The following is a 20,808-nucleotide window of genomic DNA, read 5'->3' as shown; positions in this document are numbered from 1 at the left end:
ATCTCTGGCAATCCAGAATAAGAATGTTGTTATAGGTTTTCCTTTGACTGCAATCAATGGGCAAGTGCTTCACAGAGGTGCAGCAAGGATTTTACTTTTACTAGATTCTGTGGAGTATCATACCTATACTCTTTTTGGCAAATAGAGGGAGACATAAGCTACAAAACCTTCTACTCCTAGTTGCAGCAAAGCAAGTTTTACATAACTAAGCTGTCCTTTTTTTCCACGTTCAATATATGTCTATTGGATTTTAACTTTTTTTAAGGCAAGCCATTCTTAAACCACAATAATAAAATAACAACAGCCTACCTCTTGTGAACCACCAGGCAAGACAAAAAACAAGTACTAGCCTCTGCTTTAATATGAGAGGGAAGAGGGGTTTTCACACATCCTGACTCAATCGCTCTCTGACAATTTGATTTGTACTACAGCTTTATAAGAAAACTTACATTTTCCTTCTTCATTCCTACACAGGACCTTGGTATCATCTGTACTTTCTATAATTTCAAGAGACTCCCCTGGTTTTATTTGCAAGTCTTTAAATCCCCATTTTCTCTGGGGCAAATCCTGGACTGTGGTAGTAGAATAAAGGACTTTAATTTCACCTTCAAACTGCAAAAATAAAACAAAGAGATGCTGGTTAAAAAAGGTCAGTGTCAAACTTATGATCATGCATTTTTTTAGACCACTATATTCCCATTTATTACTAAATTTTTGAAGATCAGGCAAATAATTGTTTATGTTATGTAATATGTGCCCATGCTTGCCATTTGGACTTACAAAGGCTCAGATCACTATTTTTACAAGTAGTGATACCTCACCTTTCAAAGGCAAAATAATGGATCATTTACAAATTAGGAGATACAAATTAAAGGACACCATACAGATACTCTACTCTTTATATTTTATGGGACCAAAACTTACTTTGAACTTTTTTCTGAACTCTTTCTCTTCTTTTTCCATCTTTTTAAGCTTTTCTGCATCTTTTCCATCTGATTTATGTTTTCCAAGGTTTGCAGATTTTGATGAACTAAAACAAGAGGTTACAGATAAAAACAAAATTAACAGATCTGAGGTATTGACAATGTTTGTGATAATTTTAGTGAAAATGCATTTGCATTCATGTGTCTTTAATATGTTTTTGTTGCTCTACAAAACTAATCCTGATAATACAATAAAGATTTGATTTCAGAAGAAATAAAATGTTGGGATTCACTTCCCTACTTGTCTCTTTCAATGAGTTCTGATGGTAATATGTCTATTACATAAGTGAACATGGAAAATTACTCAAAGTATCTAGCTGCTACAGCAATGAGAACTTTACTTCTACCAAAAATAGTTTAGGTAAACGATACCCATCATTTTAGAATCTGTAGACAAGGAGCAATTCTAGTGAAGTTTATGTATCTTTGGGCAATAGGCTGAAAACCACACATCCCATTGTGGAGGCAGCTGGAACATCTTACTTAGCCTTTTGTACAGTAACTGTTAGTCCTGTGTGCCCATAGAAGACCTTGCTACACCAAGGAATCTGCATTGCATGACCCATTTCAAAGTCTGTTGTTTTTTGCACATTCCTGATAGATTTGACCTGTGGCAACAAATACTGAAGTGTTTCATGCCCAAACTGCCCTTCCTGTACTTGGGAATTTAAAGTCTGACTCTACCTTTTGATCCTTCCTGATCTCTGCAGGAGTTGTGGATGGCAGTTTCACTGATGATGAATGTAAGGGAGTGTGTGTGAACTGGCATAGATTTAGGTTAGGAGGGCTATGTCTTTCCCTTTGGATACAGAGTTCAAAGAGTTCTCTCCGTTTTAATGGCTTCAGGCTAGATTATTGTAGTGCACTCTGCAGCCTCCCTTAAGTGGAGTTAGTGACAACAGAATGTGACATATTGAAGTCATCTTCAGAGATGCATCTATGTTCATAACACATCCGTGCTCCAGATATACCCATAACTTCCTGGTCCAGGGATAAAAGTTTTCCAGGCAGAAATTTATGCATCCAGATGTGGTTCATTCTTACAACACAGGGCACTATCTCCTTTTCTCTAAAAATACTGCAGCAGCTGAGATCTAGTACTTATCCTAACAGTCCCCAAATTTTGATAGGAAGAGGACTGCACACAGAGAATATACCATGACGTACCTTTAGGCCATGCATTCATTTCTATGTCTTGTCCATCGGGGACTGAATTTGTTGAAATTCAAAGCATGCTTATTTGTTCTATAGCCTATTATTCCAATTTGAAATAGAGGCATGGAGCATTCAATAGCCATTTCCAACAATACAGTTACAAGAACTACAAAACCTGACAACATCAAATAAACCATAACATTAATAGCAATCTGCCTCTGGTAAATACTTTGAAAATGCTTTACAGTGTATTACAGATTTCTAATTAGTGGAGTAATTCCCATTTTAACTTGCCAGAGTTCAGACGGTGGAGGAGGGAAGTCTGAAGAATCTACGTCATCGTAAACATAATTGTCTCCACAATCTGAAATAATATTGTTTAAAAGAATGGAAAATTGTTATGCGACCCTTGAGTAGTGAACACATTGTGTTAAATCTATGGTAGTATAGCTAAGTTGACAAGAAATTATGGCAAGTACTGTAGCAATGTACTGTCTGTAGTAACTGTGGGTTCTCTGTTTTGCACAGTCTACTGTGCAAAACAAACACCAGCCAATCTTTTTCAGAATAAGACTCTATTAATAATAATAGGTATTCACTGATATTTTAATCTTCTTAAACTGAAGCAAGTTTTAGCACATGTTGGCTAATGCAATAGCCTTTAATTTTCATTTTAATTAGTCCGTTTCCCACTGAGTTGCATCAAAATATATTTTTGGAGTTTGATTTTAATGTACACTCAGGCACTTCTATAGCAATCTGGTCAATGGCTTAGAAGTGGATATGAATCACATGTATGTTAGTTTTTAGGCCATCTCGCAATGCCAAAGCAGTGCAAAGAATTCTTACCCCAAGAATATACTTTGAATCACATTTAGCTTATTTGTAGAGAGGAAGCAATTTTTTCAAGTCATCAAATCAATGGCTAGAAAAATCACAGCAGGAGATGAAAGGTTTAGAACTCAGTTGTGGCAACAGCCTCAAAAATTGGAAGAACTGATTTTTTATTCCATGGCTAAGCTGAAATTTATGAGTACATGTTATCTTACAAAGACACTGCAAGTGATAAAAATAACAAGCATCTCTTTTTACTTTTGAAGTCTTGCATTAAGTGCTTCTTTCCAAGTCTACCTCTTCATACTTAATGTCAAATAAAATGAACTAGTGAAAATCTCACTTAGAAAAATCATGACTTCCTAAAAAATACATTAAATTGTTTTTTAGAGAGATTGCAATGTATATGTATCTCCTTGTCTGTAGCCAAATCAGTCACAATATTTGAAATTTGTTTACTGGAACTGGGTAAGCAATGGGAAATCCTGCTTCCTTCCTTGGATGTACTTTTGTGACTAGCACTTAATGTCTATAGAAAAAAGGATCAGAAATCAATATGGATACTGAACAATAGGCTATTAATTACCTTTTCCAAGCTGCTTTGCTGAAGGAGACATGCTGGAAAAAAAAGATGCTCATTAAGTATTTATATCACATTAATAGGCTTTTGCATCATTTAAAAAACTTGCAACACAAAGGCTCCAAGTAATCTCCAGACATTCTGAAGCTCCAGTAACACCAGCACTACTCATGGACTAAATGTGTTTTTAAAACTGAATCAAAGTAAACTGGTTCAGAGCTGAATGGCAGAGGATGATTGTAGAACACCAGTTGCTGATGTAACCTCTAGGCAAGATGGGTAGAAGACAATCTTTGCATCTTTTGGTTTGGCATATTATTCCTAAAATTTGGATTAATGGGACTAGACTTACCAGTTTATCTCAGCTACATTGTACTGGTGAACAAAGTATGTTTTAACTGAGGATCATCACTGTGACATCACCAATGACATCATCAGAGTGGCACAAAGATGATGGATTATTTTGGTGCTCTTCAGCATAAAAAAATTGTAGTATATTTTAATTACCAGACTTACATAACAAACACAGTTTGTTAAGAAAACAATTATATTATGCAGGTGAAAGGAAAGGAGGTCAGTGTTTTTGCAGAGAAGTATCATCCTGAGCTGCAATTTGATGCATGATTCATTAGGCTGCTGTGAGAACACGTTAGTAGCGTGAGATCAATGCTTTATTAGAATTCGTTAATGTGCACTGTGATTTCCTAGCAGACTCTTACAACAAATTTCCATTATCTTCTGCCCCATTGCCTTTGGTTGTTTTTTCTCGCACACTTTTCTTTTTGTCATCTTTGACCTTTAGTTTCTTCAAGATTCCCCAGGACCAGATACCATTCTTATCTTCATCCTGCGATACAGACCTTTGGAGTATGCATGCAATTATCACAAGGTAAAATGTAACATTCATTCTAAAAGGTCCAGTTTAAATTCTCCAATGATGCACATAATTGTCATTAATGCCAACAATGTATATACCACAAGGTGAGGACACTTACATAAATGCTAAACACTAAAATGCTAAACTACAAATACGTATGTTAGATTATTTGTAGATACTGAGATATATTTATAGGTATAGATATTAACCTAGTGACTTACTGTTTTTATGTTGTTGCTCAAAGCTAGCATTTGCTATCTGCTTTCAGAGCTATTCAGTCTAGCTGGAGATTTGGGGATTTTCATGGTTGCAGCTCCTTTTGCTGACATACCAAAATTAATTACAGAACAAAACTTCCACAGAAGACCAAACCCTTTTTTTTTTTTTTTTAACTTCATCAGTCCATCTTGACGTATACCCACTTGCTGATCATCCTAATACCTGCTAATTATTAAGCTTAATTCAAAAATACTAAAACCTGAAATGGAAACACTCAAAGAAGCAAATTATGTAACGGATATAAAAGCATACCTAGTTACAGCATCTTCATCATCAATGCCATCATAAATTTCTTGATCAGAAGGAGGAGGTGGGAACATGTCTTTAACAGATCAAACATTGAATTAATGCATTTATATTTAATTCTGCTGAATAGGGTATTCATTACTGGCCTCTTAAGTATGTCAGATGTGTGTGCAGTTTGTGCAATATTCTTGCAAATAGAATCTTTCTGTAAACCAGCACTGCCTATTTATTAAAACAGTGATTTAGACTTATCCCGGTTGCGAATGCCATCCACAACATTTAAATGTATCACTGCCAATCACAAGAGCACAAATACTAAACCCAAATGCATTTACACTGTATTCAATGAAATTCTAAATAGCCGTTTGGCCCAGTCATTATGATGACTGATGACTTTGTGTGTGGCTCAAGTAATGATTGAAGATCTCTACTCTCAGAAAGCGACATCTGGTGTTCATCCACAGAAGCCAGAGGCAACTGCAATGTAAGCTTCTCATTTTGGTGTCAGATCTGACCTTTGAGCCCCACCTCCATCAGTGCAGGGTTAGCTCAATTTCCATGTCCAATTCTAGCCACTGGTCAGTGTAATCATTGAAATCTGTACTTAGCTGGCAGCAGCTTCATTCAGCACTGCCAGGGGATGCTTCTGCCATGACTAGTATCTAAACTCTAAGATGAGAAGATGAGCTGTGCTCTTGTGATCAACAGAGAATGCTACATAAATATATGTGCTACCAAAGGGGAAACTGAGTTTGAATATGTGCTCTTGACAGTGTGAAATTGCTGCAGTCATACTGGTGATGACTCCAGAGTATCACTGGAACTGAAGTTCCCCTTAACCCTGTCAGCAAAATGCAGCTTTAATTGGTAGTGTTTCAGGCTGTTTCAGGATTTCTCCTGCATAAAACCTCCTGCTGATGTTAATATTTGCCAATTATATCTGTGCTGTTTGTGGGATGATTTACCTTCACACAAAAAATTTTAAAGTTTTGTCATCTTCTGACATGCTTCTGATTCATAGTATCTGAAGACAAAACTTCTATCTCATCCACGTTCCCACAGGTGGAAAGAAAGTTAATTTGGCCACTATACTTCTTTGTTTGTTACCTGTTAGCTAATATTTAGCATGGTTATGGATAATTACTGCATTAGGTGGAAGCTGCAGCTGTCTGGATTTGAAGGTAAGCATTACACAGAACTCCCCCCAAAACGTATATGTAGAACTTACTTCCAGCTCCACTTTGACCACCACTCTGACTGGAAAAACAAATAAGAGACATTTTAGAGAAAAACAGTCATCCTTTGGAAAAAGAAAACACCATGATTACCCATCACTTCTGTAGTTATTAGTTCTCAACCTTTTGACTTTGACACTTGTCTGTATTGTCAGGTGAGCACTACAAATTCTGCACTGGAAGCTCAGGCACGTGCTTGTGTGTTCCATATGGGCAACAGCTAAATGTGCCAGTTCTTTTTTTTCTCTCTGTTTTCACCACATTCACAGCAATTTTCATACAGTCAAATAGTAGTTGCATTCTCCTAATGCTAATGAAAATGTGTCATCTAATTCCTAAGTGAACTAGCTCTTTGATGAGGAGAGATTAACTTTTAGAAGATTCAGGTAAGGCAAGAAAAAACACTCTTTTTATTTTTCCTTGGAAATAATTAATTCCAAATCAGAAAACAGTATTTTAAAATATGATTCATAGCAACTCAAAAGGGAATAAGAGAGAAATTTATCAATACCATCTTCAGTTAATGTAAAAAAAGACAATATTTTATAAGTAGAGCTGTGAAACGAAGTCTCTGTTTGCATCAATCAGTGCAGATATTTCAAGCCAATGAAGGCGCGTATTTTCATATGAGCAGAACATTCAGTCCTAACAGTAATTGTTAGCGACTGTTAGCAATTTCCAATAAAGTGTCATTTTCAAAGACATGCAAATTGATGTCTACAGTGACAATGATTTACTATATTTAAAATATATTTTATATTCCTGTTGATATCTTTAAGCTAAAGTACAAAATATGACTCAGGATCTTAGGATAATTCATGTTGGAAGGGATTTCAGGAGGTCACGTAGTCAGACTTCATAGGAATAAAAACATAATTTGACTGAACACTAGAGAGTGCATCCACACCCTTTAGATCCATCCCTTATGAAGGGATTTTCCTGAGATGAAACGGTAAAAAAATGAATTTATTGCTCAACTAGCTTTTGTTGAGTGATGATTTAAACCTCTAACAGCATGTTTCTAACATTTCAAGGATTACGTATTAGTCCAGCATTCTAACAGTAATTGAAAAAAGCCTGCCAGGTTCACAGTAACTGAGATTATTTCCAGGTCAGAGCCTTACTTAAACTCACACATCAAAACAAGGTATTTGTTGAACTCTTGTGCCACAAAATCCTGAAATACAACAGTCCTAGTCACTCATTAATTTTGTAATATTTAAAATACTACTGATAATGAGATAATACTTTTTGGTCAAGAGGCTTTTTTTAGTATGGCATTCTTAAAGTAGTTTCAAAACATGTTGTTGTATGTCAGACCCGCCAACAATTCATGCTCATGTACTGAACAGAATGCTATTAATCACTAGAGAAGGTAAAAATGTCAAAATGCCTAAAGGGTTTAATGAATCTGAGCCATTCATCCCTCAAAGTGCCTTGCACTGTTATTTTAGTATGCAACAGTGTGAACATTCTTGTTTGCTTTTGAATTCAATAATTTTTTTAAATTCCTTGCATTATGATGGGTAGTTGTAATGTTTGCCATAATGAAAATGATTGGCCAAAGATACTTCTGCAACAAATTACTAATGCTTAGATGACCTAAACCCTAGAACAACTAAAGCAACTCTCCTGGCTAGCTTACGATGCTGTAAGACCAGTGTGCAGGGAGGAAAACTGGTATTAAGCAACCTGGAAAAATATGAGGTGCAAAACTATATCGGTTGCTTAAAGAATGCTACCCTGAAGGCAGATCTTTCCAAGCGCTGTTTCTGGAGCTCACTGGGGTGTTCTAGCAGCTGAGGATCAGCTGCACCCAGCAGCCAGCCAGCTGCATTGCCTTTATGCCAGCCAGACCTTCAAGTTAAGGTGCTGGGAAGCAGTAAAAGCAGGTGTAATGGTTGAGTGTCTCAAGATGGTTGTCCCACACATTGAAATCCTCTGCACCCATATGCAGAGCTCTTATTTGAACCCTGGGCTAGGTGTTTCTGTACATCAGGATATATAATGAGCACTGGTTTGTTGCATTACATACAGACTTTTATGTGAGGTCAGGTAACAGAGGTACCACCGTCATTTTAGGTCATGTGATAGCCTTGATTCTTGTCACAAGATCACTAGGATATTTCCATGCCAGCAAGTTTGATATGCTGCTGGAAGTGGCACTTCCCTAGCTGCAGATCTATTTGATGTGAAAAATATGGCACATTGAAACAGAGTCTGAAATGTAGCACTGCACTGCAAATACATGTGGGATTGTGCCATAGAGGAGAAGCTTCTGATAAAGTCAAAAAAGTATAGCTCATACCAATCTCATGGCGTTTTAGAGACCTTATTTTCAGGACTAAACACATTAGGCATGCTCTTTTCTGAAGGGCCATCAGAGTCATGCTTCCACAAGTCCCTTCTGCTTAAAATGCATGAGGTAGTAAGACTCATGAGAGCAATGAGTGTGGTCAGGAGTTTCCCAGTACAGTGAGTGTTCCCATTGCTTTTAAAGTCTTTTGTTCTTGCTTGTTAGAGAAGGGAGTATATGACTTCAAAAGTCAAAACAAGAAAAGAGAGGGAGAGAAGAGAATTGCACTTACTGCAGGTGAATTGTAATCCTGCATGTTTTGCATTTGGTTCTCTTTTGGACTGCAATACTTCCAACAGTATGGATTCCTCCTGACTATGAGTGCTTATGGATGCTGAATTCCAGAATCCATTCTTGTTCCTCTGACTACTTCAGTTCAAATAGCTCAGTTATATTTCTTATATACATGGCTGCTCTTTTGTGAGAAGGGTCTGCTTTATGGCTGTAAAACTTCCCCTGTCTAGGCTGGCTGGGGTGAAACATTGGTTTCTTTTCTTGTGTTCCTGGTACATACCTGCTAATACTGTCCCGCTCTCCAACATCATCATACACTTGGTCATTCTCTGGATGTTTCACAGCAGGTCTGATAGCTGGTTGCTTTCTTTTTAAAGAGTCATAGTCAATCTCCACCATGGTTGTTTTAATGTATCCATCTAAATGAATGAAACCGTGTCATTAGGCATAGATAGTTTCTAAAGCACATGGTGAAGGGATGAGTTTAACAGAAGTTCAGAATCAATAATCAGATTGTTTTGTATGATCTTTGAAAACGTTCAGAGTCTCACGGCAAGCTGCCTCAGCCCAAGTTTCCATCTGTCTGCACGAATACAAATCTCAGACCTGTCTGCGATCTTGCCCCAAACTCTTCAGCTGGTGTCATGTTAACTTCACCTTTACTTGCTTCTCAGCTACAGCAGATTTTTCTGTGTAGACTCCAGGAATCATGGGGCAAGCTCCCTTTCTCAGCTAACCATGGGACCACTGCAGTGTTGTGACATATTTTAGGGCAGCTCAAGACACAAAGTTTCTGACGGGTTGTTAAGAGGAACACTTCATGTTGCTTTCGCTTCAGGTTGGTAGACATGCTGCAGCTGCATTTTTATCCTCTTGTCCCTGGATCTTCACTAAAAAGATCTGGCTATACCCCGGGGTCCAATGGCTCAGGAGAAACCTGCAGCAGAGTGGTTGGCCTAGGATTGGGAATTCTGTCTCTGCTGAGGGGAATTTTAGACAGGTGTACTGCCTGTATGGAAGAGAGCACAAATGGATTTTATCAAAGGTGAAAAATGCTTGTGCTTTTCTTGAAAAATAGAAAATCCCTCACTCTGCTGCTTTTGTGTAAACCCAGTTTTTCATGTGCTTCCCCTCAAATCTGTAACTCATTGACTTTTTTCTTTTATTTAAATGATCAGAACTGATTTTCCTTTGTGAACATTGAAGGCTGCAGCACTGATGAAACAAATTGTGCAGTACTGTTGACACTTGTCAGTAAGAAGTCTTGTACAGCTTGCAGTTTTGCGGAGGCAAGAATTGGTTTATGAAAAGTAAATTAACTAAAGGTAAATTAATTAATTAACCACACATGCTCAAGAAAATACCCTTCTCCCAGCTCTCACAAGATTTGTTTTCCCATGTACAAATTGATCCATGCAAAAAACTTACTTACGAAACTTAAGTGTCACAGAAAAACTGATACTGGAACTTACCTCTTGAGATCATCTTGGCCAATCTCCCTGCCCAAGCAGGATCTGCTAAAGCAGGCTGCCTAGGTCCCATCAGGTTTTGAATATCTCCATAGATGGAGACTCCACCACCCTTTGGGCAACCTGTTCCCTTTCTTGGTCACCCTTACAGAACAAAGTGTTTCCTGATGTTCAGAAAGAACTTCATGTGTTTAGTCTGTGTCTGTTGCCTGTTGCACTGCCACTGGGCACCACTGGAAAGAGCCTGGCGCCCTCTTCTTTGCACCCTTCCATCAGGTATTTATGAACAATTACAAGATCCCCTAAGCCTTCCCTTCACCAGGCTGCACAGCCCCAGCCCTCTCAGCATCTCTTTTGATGTGACACACTTGAGTTCCTTAGTATCTTTTTACATCCAGTACTACAAAGTGCTCAGCTGGCATTTTCCTGTTCTGCATGTATGAACTCTCTTACCGAACTTATTGTCATTTTTAGTCTCCTTAAAAATCAAGCAAGTGCTTTTAATAATTTTCATTGATTTTAGGGATCAGTCTTTTAATGTCTTTGCTATAACCCAGGAGCCAGATTACCAACACGTTATCATACTCAGAAATCCACTGATAATACTTATACAATTAGAGAAACATTTTAGATTTTAGACAAAATAAAATCTAGAAATTAGCTAGAAACTTTCCACAGGAATAGGAACAAGACAAACACTTAAAACAGGACCTTATATTTTCTGCTTCTTTTTTTAGGAACATCCATATTATTTTTAATACAAAGACATTAAAAAACGTGACCCTTGTTACTTGCATAGAGCCAAGTTCTGATGCTGTTTAAAGGCTGACATGGAATTACCTCTGAATAGGCCCATGAAGATCCCAGCATATTGTTCCTTAACTCATTTTAGTGCCTGTAGACATTACATTAAGTTGTAGACATTACATTAAGTTCCTACTATGAATTAAGCCTTGCATGTCAGCTAAGGACAGGAGGGTGAGTTGTGGTAATTATTTACTTTGGTGGCCCGTGACTCCAGCTTGGTAAGGCTACTCCTCAGTGTAATGCTCACGTGTTTGCTGTCACACAGTGAAAACATTCAGGAGCACAGCAAAGAAAGAGAACTCACAACAGCCTTTTATCCTGCCCAGCCACTTTCCTTCTGGGTTGTCTGTGAGGCGAATGACTTCAATCTCATCCCCCTGTTTGACAGTCAGCTCATTCTTCCCTCCCTTGTGGTCAACACAGGCTCGTGCCTGATGAAGGACGTTGATGGGTCCTGTTAACTGTAGAAAAGAAACAACAAAAGAAATCACAGATGTGGAAAAATTGAATTATTTCCCAAATATCAAAATGAAAGGGAAAGTAACTGTAAAGATAATTATTTGTTTCATTAACATTTAAAATACTCTAGGCAAATAAACAGAAAGACGTAACTACGGTCTTGAATTGCCCAACTGAGATTAATAATCAGGAATGAAAACAATAATCAGCACAGAAGTAGACCAGTTGAAGAAGTGACTGGCAAAATCACAGAAATACAAAGACTAAACCCAAGAGGCTAGCCTATGAAGCCTTTCACAGGTTCACAAAACACACACATATTTAATTCCACTGGGCAGCTTCATGTAGTTCCAGCAGCATACCTACTGGAATAATGGAATCATAGAATTGTCTAGGTTGGAAAAGACCTTTAAGATCATCAGGTCCAACCATTAACCCAGGACTGGCAAGTCCACCACTAAACCATGTCCCTAAGTGCCACAGCTACATGTCTTTTAAATACCTCCAGGGTTGGTGACTCAACCACTTCCCTGGGCAGCCTGTTCCAGTGCTTCACAACCCTTTCAGGGAAGAAATTTTTCCTCATATCCAAGCTAAACCTCCCCTGGCACAACTTGAGGCTGTTTCCTTGTCCCGTTGCTTGTTACTTGGGAGAAGAGACTGATCCCCACCTTGTTACAGCCTCCTTTGAGGTAGTTGTAGAGAGCGATAAGGTCTCTCTGAGCCTCCTTTTCTCCAGACAGAACAACCCCAGTTCCCTCAGTGGCTTCTCAACAGACTTGTCTTCTAGACCCATCACCAGCCCCGTTGCCCATCTCTGGACACACTCCAGCACCTCTACAACCCTGTTGCAGTGAGGGGCCCAAACCCAAACACAGGATTTGAGGTGCGGCCTCACCAGTGCCCAGTGCAGGGGGACAATGACTTCCCTGGTCCTGCTGGCCACGCTGTTTCTGATACAAATCATATGAGCAAAAGTTCATTAACATAAATGTCTACCACATAGTGTTCTGTGTTTATAATCCTACTCTATACATGATCCTACAAGTACTCACAACAGATGATCACATTGTTTACTGGAATTCAGGATTCTCTTTGTGAGATCTTTAGTATATGTTATGAAGAAACAACTTTGGAATTTAGTGCCTGTGGCTTTAAGATATATATCATCTTGCAGAGGCATGTGGCTGCTGGCAGTTATAGACCAGCTCAGGAATATCTATCCTGTATAGATGGTGAAGAAATGGGAAAGAAAATATGCACCAAAATGTATTTGTTTGCATTTAAGAATGATAACATACTGTAACGGCTGTAAGACAGCAGTCTGAAAGCATTCTGTGCACTGACTACACTTCACAGGCATGGTCTGAAAAACAGATGGGGCCTGACAAATGCCTGCTGATCCACTATTATCAACTGTTAGTATTTTCCTTTAATGTTTGCTCCTCAGCTCGTGCCAGTCTCCCCACAGCAGACCAAGGCCATGATGTGAGAGAATCACCATGGCTTTACTGTGTACAGAGCAAAGAAAAGGAAAGCAGCCAGCTATGTACAATGACACTGAAAGGAGCACAGTGGAGCTTTGTGAACAGGCATTAGTTAACAGAAAATGACTGGCAGATTTGTAAACTGTGGTAACATGCTGACAGCCAGCTATACAAAAATGATATAAACCAGAAAGAACTGTCTCATTATTTAGCCCCTAGACTCTGACAATGACTGTAGCTTGCCTGCACGTGCCCTGTTCCCCTCCTTCCCATTCGGGCTCTAAGTCCCTTTAGGTTCCTTTAGACCAGCGCAAGGGCAATGTGTTAAGGGCTGGATACTGTAATGTCTGACTCCAGTGAAGAAAAAGATGCTAAGTATATGGGATCCAATTTCCACTTTTATTAATGACTTCTGATGCTATTCTGGTGACATAAATACTTTTTAAACAGCAAAGTGAAAGCAAATGTTTTTAAGGCTTTTTTACATAGAACATCAGAAGGGTATTTAACAAAAACTATATAAGCACTGAAAAACCATCTTTGCCCTCAGTACAAAGCCTGAAGCCAAGGGTATGCCAAACATAAAAGGGTGTCTTAAACCTATATTCAGAATTTAACCAGGTACTTGAACTACCTACCACAACAAATACCTTTGTATCCATCTGAAAAGTGTATTTTGAACTCAATAATGCTAAATAATGCTTTTGTCCAGATTACAAAACAAAAAGCTTACTTTGAACTTCTTTCTCATTTCTTGCTCTTTCTTTTCTTTTTCCTTTTGTTCTTTCTTCTCTTGGTTCATTCTTCTCTTTTCTTCCTTCTCCAACTTCTTCTTTTTTCCCATTGATCTGAAAGTACATTGCCAGGATTGAATATAACAGTGAAGCAAATCTCACTAAAGCTTTCTTACCCAAGGTTAATAAAAAACTGCATGTGATGGAAAAGGACTTCTGCCAGTGAAAGCACAGCTACAGATTCTAAAACAGATAGAGCAGGCAGCCATTTCCTTTATATTATATGCAACATCCCCTCCTGATGTTCTATGTAAAAAAGCCTTAAAATGCATAATTTAAAGTGGCTGTCCTCAAGCAGACAGTATGACAGAAAAGGTTATCTGGAGGTAAGAGACTGGCTCTACACATGTGTGTCTAGACATCTCTGAGCTTATTTTGGCAAGCAAGCTTGGAAACCAGTAGTAGTCTAGGTGTTGTGGCACTGGTTGCAGCTGTTGAGTATTTGTCCCAGCCATCGGTGGTCGATGCAGCCAGAACTGAAGCCTGAGCTACTACTGGACTGTGCTTTTAAACCTAATTGCAACCTATTCCAGCAGTCTACACAAATGACACAAATCTCTTGCACTGCATCATAAATGTGGCTATCACACCAGGGCACACTGCCTGCTGTGTTTCATTACTGGATGGTGCTGAGACCTGGGCCTTGGCACGTAATTAGGACTATAGCTACAGCTCTGCCGTTTGCTGCCAGTGGTTTGGCTGGAAGAGCTAAACTTTACAAACCCTATGGAACTGATTGAGTGGTGCTGCCTCCTCTTCCTTTTTTGGGTACTTTTCCAAAACTGATATGCTCTAATTATATTAAAGAAAGACTGAATGTGGATCACTTGTTCTGGTTATATATTTATAAAATTATCTGTTTTCAAAGGGAATTAAACAATAACTTTTTGCTGAAAGTCATTCTACATCTGAAAAAAAGTGTTTTTGTGTAGGAACTTTAGAGTGTTATTCCAGGAGAATTAGAGTTTTCTTTGGCTAATGTCATACAGTGAATCCCACACATTTAGATGTTAGCGAGCAAAAGACTCCTCAACACAAAGGGCTAAATGGCAGAAGAATAAGCTCATATTCTGACTCTGTAGCTTAACTTGGGGATTCCAGCCATGAGAACTGTAAATTCAGCCTCATTTATCTAGAAAGCAAGAAAAACAGCTACAACAAAAGATCTGTCTGGGACCATACAGTACCTAGTTGCTAATCTAAGGAAAAACCTCCTAGGCTATAATTCAGTGATTCAGGCATGGTCCTTAGATCAGAAATCAGACTTCGGTTATCTCAGTCGTAGTAACCACATGATTTTATTGCAGGAGTTCTTCCAGCCCAGGGCATAGCAGGTCTATGTAGGAAAGAACCTGTGAGCAATGAAACTTTCTCTAGGTGAAATTAATGAACACGGTAATGCCTGGCAGGGACTGCAGTGAAATCATGCTTTTGTGCCAGATGAAGTATCATGGTTATCAAGCTTGTAGTAGTTAAGATACAATAGCTTATAGAGCTTAAAATTATTACCTGATATCATTTATGTCTTCATACATCTCTCCACCACTTTCTTGGCCCTGTAAGAAAAAGTCAATTTTCAATGGCCTAGATGTATTTGGAAAGACATGGAGAAACTGAACCTGCTACGTAAGCTTTACAAAAACTATCAAAAAATATTTACAGCAACATGTAAATACAAATTAATTTCATCTTCTCAAACCAAGTTACTAAATTATTCAAATCCACTAGTCTTTTTTTCTGACTGTTTTTATGATACCACAACTATAAAGTCCTGGATTATTACTACACTAGCTCATTGCTTTATCAAAAGTGGAGGTTTTAATTGCAATATTAGTCCTGGAAAGCCTTTATCTGTGTTGAAGATTGCACTGCCATAGTTAGCATTAGTTAAACTGGAATGTTAGTGTTATCCCAAAGCTGGGTTCTTTGAGGTGTGCAAGAGTAGACCAGGCACACGCAGAGTAGAGATACTTGTTCATTGTAAGCCTGCGGAAATGGGTGCTAGGTGATAAATCCACAGAGCTAGCACACCTCTTAACACATGGTAAAATGTTTTACACACTTTGAACAAATGTTTACGATTATGTTTAGTCACACATAATTTTAATTGTTTTTCATGAGCCCCGATTCCATTTAAAGGTACAACATTCTTATTTTTCACTGTGCATGTTCTGTGGGGAGAGGGGTCTATTAGCAAGGGTCTTTCTTTGCTCGAGGGTGGATCTTTTAGTATGCTACTTAGGACAGTGCATGCGTAGTTCAAGTAATTTTCTGTTTGGTCTCATTAACCATTTGGGTCTCCTTGAGCTTGTCTTGTCATGTCCCAGCTTGGCATATTTATGGTGTCTGTTCCTTCTCCCAAAGCGACGTTTTGTTAATTGTTTGTAACATCCTCTGTTTTCCAAATTCTTTCTTGTTTTTCATTATAGATTTTTGCATATTTCTTGTATCACTAGGGATCTAAATGGGACTCAGATTAGGGTCCCAGAGACTATTTTTGGTTCTAGTACAGGCAGGTACTTAAAGACACCAATACAACGCTGTGCTTAACCGGAACAAGTGGTTTATTAGCAGAAGAGAACAGGGCCTTTGTTTCTGGAAAATTTCAGTGAAATGAAATATCAGTGGAAATAGAAGAGGTGGTTTTCCTTTTTGTAAAATCAATTTTTGGTGTCTAGCCAGCTTTTATTGTTAGTTCCAGTTTGCTCTGCTTACCCGTATTTATTTCTGTCCTTCACAGTACATGCTTCTACAATTTACTGTCAATATATGGCATTAATTCTGAAATTAATTTTCTAATGCATTGAAAGGATTTTACTAATTGTGTAAGTCTAGTAAGGATAGGTTTATCATGGAGGATAACACTTACCCCCTCTGTGTTTCTGTGACCTATATGACAAAAAATAAAAACGAGGTATTTATTTTTTGCTGTACAGAAAACAGTTCATTATAGCATTAACTATTTAAAAACTGGTACTAATAACAGTGATATTAAATAGAAATATGTGCAGGTTCCTGTCTTTTAATGAAAATCAGAGTTTTTCCAGGCTGCTTTTGTAGTACAATGTAAACTAGAAATATCTAAATAATAGCATATTTCACCATGCAAACTCACTTATGCTATTTGTTTACAAAAATGCATATTCATGTATGAAAAAAATTGTTAACAACCTAATAAATCCAAACAGACCTCAGAGAACTTGCTTGCCCCAGCCCAACAGCTGAATAAGGAGGCCAAAGACTCTTTGCTAAGCCAGCTTCTACCCTGGACTGCAGGAGAAGAAAACCCCTGAATCTTCTGTTTCATCCTTACTCTGCAGGTAGTTGCGTAAGAAAAGAGCTTGGGCTCATTTCAGCTCAGCTCACATTGCTGTATGGCAGGAATGGCTAGCACACTAAATGATGCACGCTGTGCCTGGCACAGGCCAGGTCCTCTGGAGGAGAGATCAGAAGGCAGACTGAAATTCTTTGTGTCACAATCTGCTTCGCTGTCTGCTCCTGGTACAACATAGCGGCTCACTGCCTCTTACGGAAGGCAGACCACAAAGCGACATTAGAAGCACAGTCAACAAATTATTTTTTTTTACCAAGTATAAAACAACACTTCCTTCAGCAGAGCACACAGCTTCAACTCTGAAACAGCAGCATTCATTTTGGTTTGGATTTGAAAATCTGGTAATGTACAGTTCCAGCATATTTGTAACAAAAAAAGGTGGGGAGAGGGGAGATAACTTAAAGCAGTTCCAGAGAGTCTGTCATATTGATTGTAGAATAGTTAGTGTTATGAGACTACCATCTTCACCCATAAAACTGCAGAACCAGCACAATTATTTATACAGGTCACTCGTGAATACAATATGCTTTTGCTTATCTTACAAATACAATATGCTTACAGCTTCTTACAGCTGCCATTAATTAAAATGTATGCCTCTTACCCTGTGAAACAAATTCAACATCATCGTAATTTTCCTCATTGTCTGGAATACTTCTGTAAATATGAAAAAGAAGACGTGAAACCTGTGAAGGTGGTTGTATGATTGTATTTTCATTCACAATTGTTCTGGTGCTCCTTTCAGCTATCTTATACAATGGCTGGACAGTATTAGTAGGTCAGTATAAGTAGGCTGAGCCTACTTAAATACCCACGAGATTCCCTAAAATGTTCTTCCTGACTGCAACTCAGTTTTTCAGATAGGGACGCCTTGATTGTGAGTGTAAAAGGAGAAAATGAGCCAAAGGAGCTCAGATACCATGGATATGAGTGTGGTATGAAAAATATAACAGGCAGATGGGTTGACTGAATGAAAAGAGTTTGTTGGGCTGTTTAACCATCACTGCAGGTGCAGGCTTCTGGCACAATGCACAAGCAGAATGCCAGACTCTTGCTCAATATTAATACAGCTCTTAGACTTGTTCCTCAACTTGTAGGGCTTGAAGTCTAAACAAGGGATGAGAGAAACAGTGGTACAAGGTTAGGCCAGGTAAAAGGTCTCTATTGTTGTCAGATTTAAAAGTGCTGTCGAACTGAGAGAAGCAAGAATTTGAGAATGTAATAACAACACCAGGGACTTTTAACTTTATAATAACTTCCGCCTGAAGGAAAACTAGGGCTGACAGTCATTGCCAAAGAAGTGTAACCAAAGGAAGGACTTGAAAGCAGAATGTCATGTTTTAAAGTTGGCTTGATGGAGAAAGCACCGGGACGGGGAGAAAGAAAAGGCGTCAGCACCCAGGCGACACATGTGCAGCAGAGCAGGGGGTGCCGGAGGCACGCAGGGGCAGGACACCGAGGGACAGCCCGGGGTGCATCTCGCAGGCCCCTGAAGGCGGGGGACACGCTCGGCTCCCCCAGCGCCGGCAGGAGGGCGCCCAGCACAGCTTGTGCCGGCGCTGCGGCCGCCGGAGGGGGCAGCGGCCCCCGCACCCCCCGCGCCGCTCCCGCAGCCCCAGCGCAGCGGCGGGGCCAGGCTGCGGCGGCGCCACCGCACTGCGGCGCAGCGTGAGCGCTGACACCCCGCGCCGTGCCCGGTGTAGTCTCCCTGCACGCCGCTTGCTGGCCGGAGAGCAGCCCGCTGATCGGCCTCGGCCGTTTCCCGGTGGGTTTTGTCCCTGGACCGAAGCGCTGGGGGACGCCTCGCCGCTCCGTTCCCCCGCCGCCCGCAGCGCTGTGCGGAATCGCGAATTGCGGAGAGCAGCCCCGTGTGCGGCGCAGGCTTCGCGGCGTCACCGCACCGCGCCGCAGCGCCCGCGGCTGCTCCGCAACCGCCAAGCTGCTTCCCGGGGTACCGGCCCATGGACCTGGCCCTCCTGGCCAATTCCCCCAGGAAAACGCAGGGGAAAGCTTCGGTTACCGATACAACTGAGTTGCTACTAATGCATGGAGTCTTTGCACCATTCTGGAGTCAAAAATAAAACAAACAAAACACCCCCAACGAAACCCAAAAAAAAACCAAAGCAGCAGGGTGCTTGCTCCCTCCTCCCTCCCCTTACCAACAGGGCAGAGAAGAGTGTTGCTATAGATAAGACAATTTAGGGAAACAACTGAACAGATGGAGGATTCAAGCTAACAAAACCTAATTCCAAACAAGCCAGGGACAGCGTAGGACAAGGGAAGTGGTATGGGACCCCAGTCCCCCAGAAACATGGGACACCTGCAGCCGTCAACTGTTGCTGCATGAGCAAAGTGATAAGCAGGAAGAGGTGAGAAAATGAAGACTTTGGGGGTTATGACTCTTACTTTGTTTCAGAGCCGGTCTTGACGTTTCTGGGAGGCAGGCTGGGGACTGCTGGGGCCTGCAGGGATGGGTGGGAGGCTGGTGGAGGAAATAACTGCATAGCTGCGTGTGGTGGAGGTACAGGTGGGGAGAGTGCTGCTGAGGAAGGTGCTATCTGTTTCAAACCTTCATTTTTAGGGCCTGAAAAAAAGCAGAGCAGACCAAATTTATCAAACAAACAGCAGAGGAAGAAATCTCACTGTATACATGAAGCATTAGGATAAAACATCAGTACTGCACATACCCCAAAGCAAATACATTTTGTTGAACCTGCTTCTTAGATATATTTGGTGCCTGACCTTAACAGAGTAGAGAGGGCTCTGCCTAGAAGAATGTACTGTCTATAGAAGGCCTTGAATATGTCTTTGCCAAGACATGAACAAGACACAAACCCAACAGCTCACCCAATATATAAGCTCCTGTACTTTAAAACTAAATTATCATTTAATTCTACAATTTTCTTGAAAAGACCAGCAGCAGAATTTCACATAAACACTGATACAGTCTTGCTGGAGTTTTCCTTGCTCAGAGACAGAGTTTCAAGTGAAGACATGAAAGACAGAAAGGTATTTTGGCATTCAGTGGTGTGCAGGTCTCTCTACACCTTCAAATACATTTGTAATGTAAGTTGTAAAAGGCTCGACTTAAATTTCTATTGAGCCCATACTAGAAAATTGACAGTTTGAGAAGATGCACAGAAGCTACACCTTCAGCAAACAGGTGCAGCCTCAAAAAAAAAAAAAGAAAAAAAAAAAAAAAAAGAGATGATGCAGTGCTCCAGGGGTAGAAGACATAATTACATGAGTGGGCTGGTATACATCTGTGCTGCACTGAATGCACGCTTCATGTACAAACCACAACCAAACCATAGTAACCTTTTCTTTGAGCATTCACATTGAGAGAAGCTACTCAACACTACCAAATGAAATCACTGCTTTGATGCCTTCATGTTAAACCTAGAATTTTGTTTCAAGTATCATGAGTGGGTTAAAAGGTACCCAGAAGGAGTTGCCCCAAGGTATATGGAGGGAAGTCCAACAAAATCTAAGGAAGAGGAGAGCAGAAGGAAAAAAAGCAAATCCACAGTTCAGTAAAAACAAATTACAATTGAAAGGAAACCCCTTGGCTTCTGGAGATTTTCTTCAAGTTCACATTCATATAGTGGAGATTGACATCTCCTGTCACTTGGAAATCAAAGCAAAATTACCAAGCCTTAGCAGTTGTTTTGCCTGCTAACAA

The 20,808-nt window shown here is 39.8% G+C and overlaps 1 protein-coding gene across 3 annotated transcripts in view; it reads right to left on the bottom strand.

Moving 5' to 3' along the window:
• Positions 1-20,808, bottom strand: part of FYB1 (FYN binding protein 1) — a 49,891-nt gene that overhangs the window by 7,480 nt on the left and 21,603 nt on the right. For 2 of the 3 annotated variants that reach the window (XR_008819428.1, XM_056324557.1), the window contains exons 3-16: positions 19,533-19,710; positions 17,731-17,783; positions 16,665-16,684; positions 15,305-15,351; positions 13,735-13,849; positions 11,360-11,516; positions 9,060-9,198; positions 6,183-6,211; positions 4,961-5,030; positions 4,272-4,412; positions 3,559-3,590; positions 2,433-2,502; positions 925-1,030; positions 450-612 (exon numbers count right to left, since the gene is read on the bottom strand). Coding sequence is in view for 2 of the 3 variants with exons in the window: in XM_056324557.1 (XP_056180532.1) it covers positions 450-612; positions 925-1,030; positions 2,433-2,502; positions 3,559-3,590; positions 4,272-4,412; positions 4,961-5,030; positions 6,183-6,211; positions 9,060-9,198; positions 11,360-11,516; positions 13,735-13,849; positions 15,305-15,351; positions 16,665-16,684; positions 17,731-17,783; positions 19,533-19,710 (1,320 nt within the window). In the remaining variant the exon portion in view is untranslated. The remainder of the gene's footprint in view (positions 1-449; positions 613-924; positions 1,031-2,432; positions 2,503-3,558; positions 3,591-4,271; positions 4,413-4,960; positions 5,031-6,182; positions 6,212-9,059; positions 9,199-11,359; positions 11,517-13,734; positions 13,850-15,304; positions 15,352-16,664; positions 16,685-17,730; positions 17,784-19,532; positions 19,711-20,808) is intronic. The other variant, XM_056324558.1, reaches the window with a different exon arrangement.

Source organism: Falco biarmicus, chromosome Z (genome assembly GCF_023638135.1).
Source record: "Falco biarmicus isolate bFalBia1 chromosome Z, bFalBia1.pri, whole genome shotgun sequence".
Classification (NCBI taxonomy): Eukaryota; Metazoa; Chordata; class Aves; order Falconiformes; family Falconidae; genus Falco; species Falco biarmicus.
Note: the sequence above shows the minus strand (reverse complement) of the source record. Positions and strands in the feature narration are given on the sequence as shown.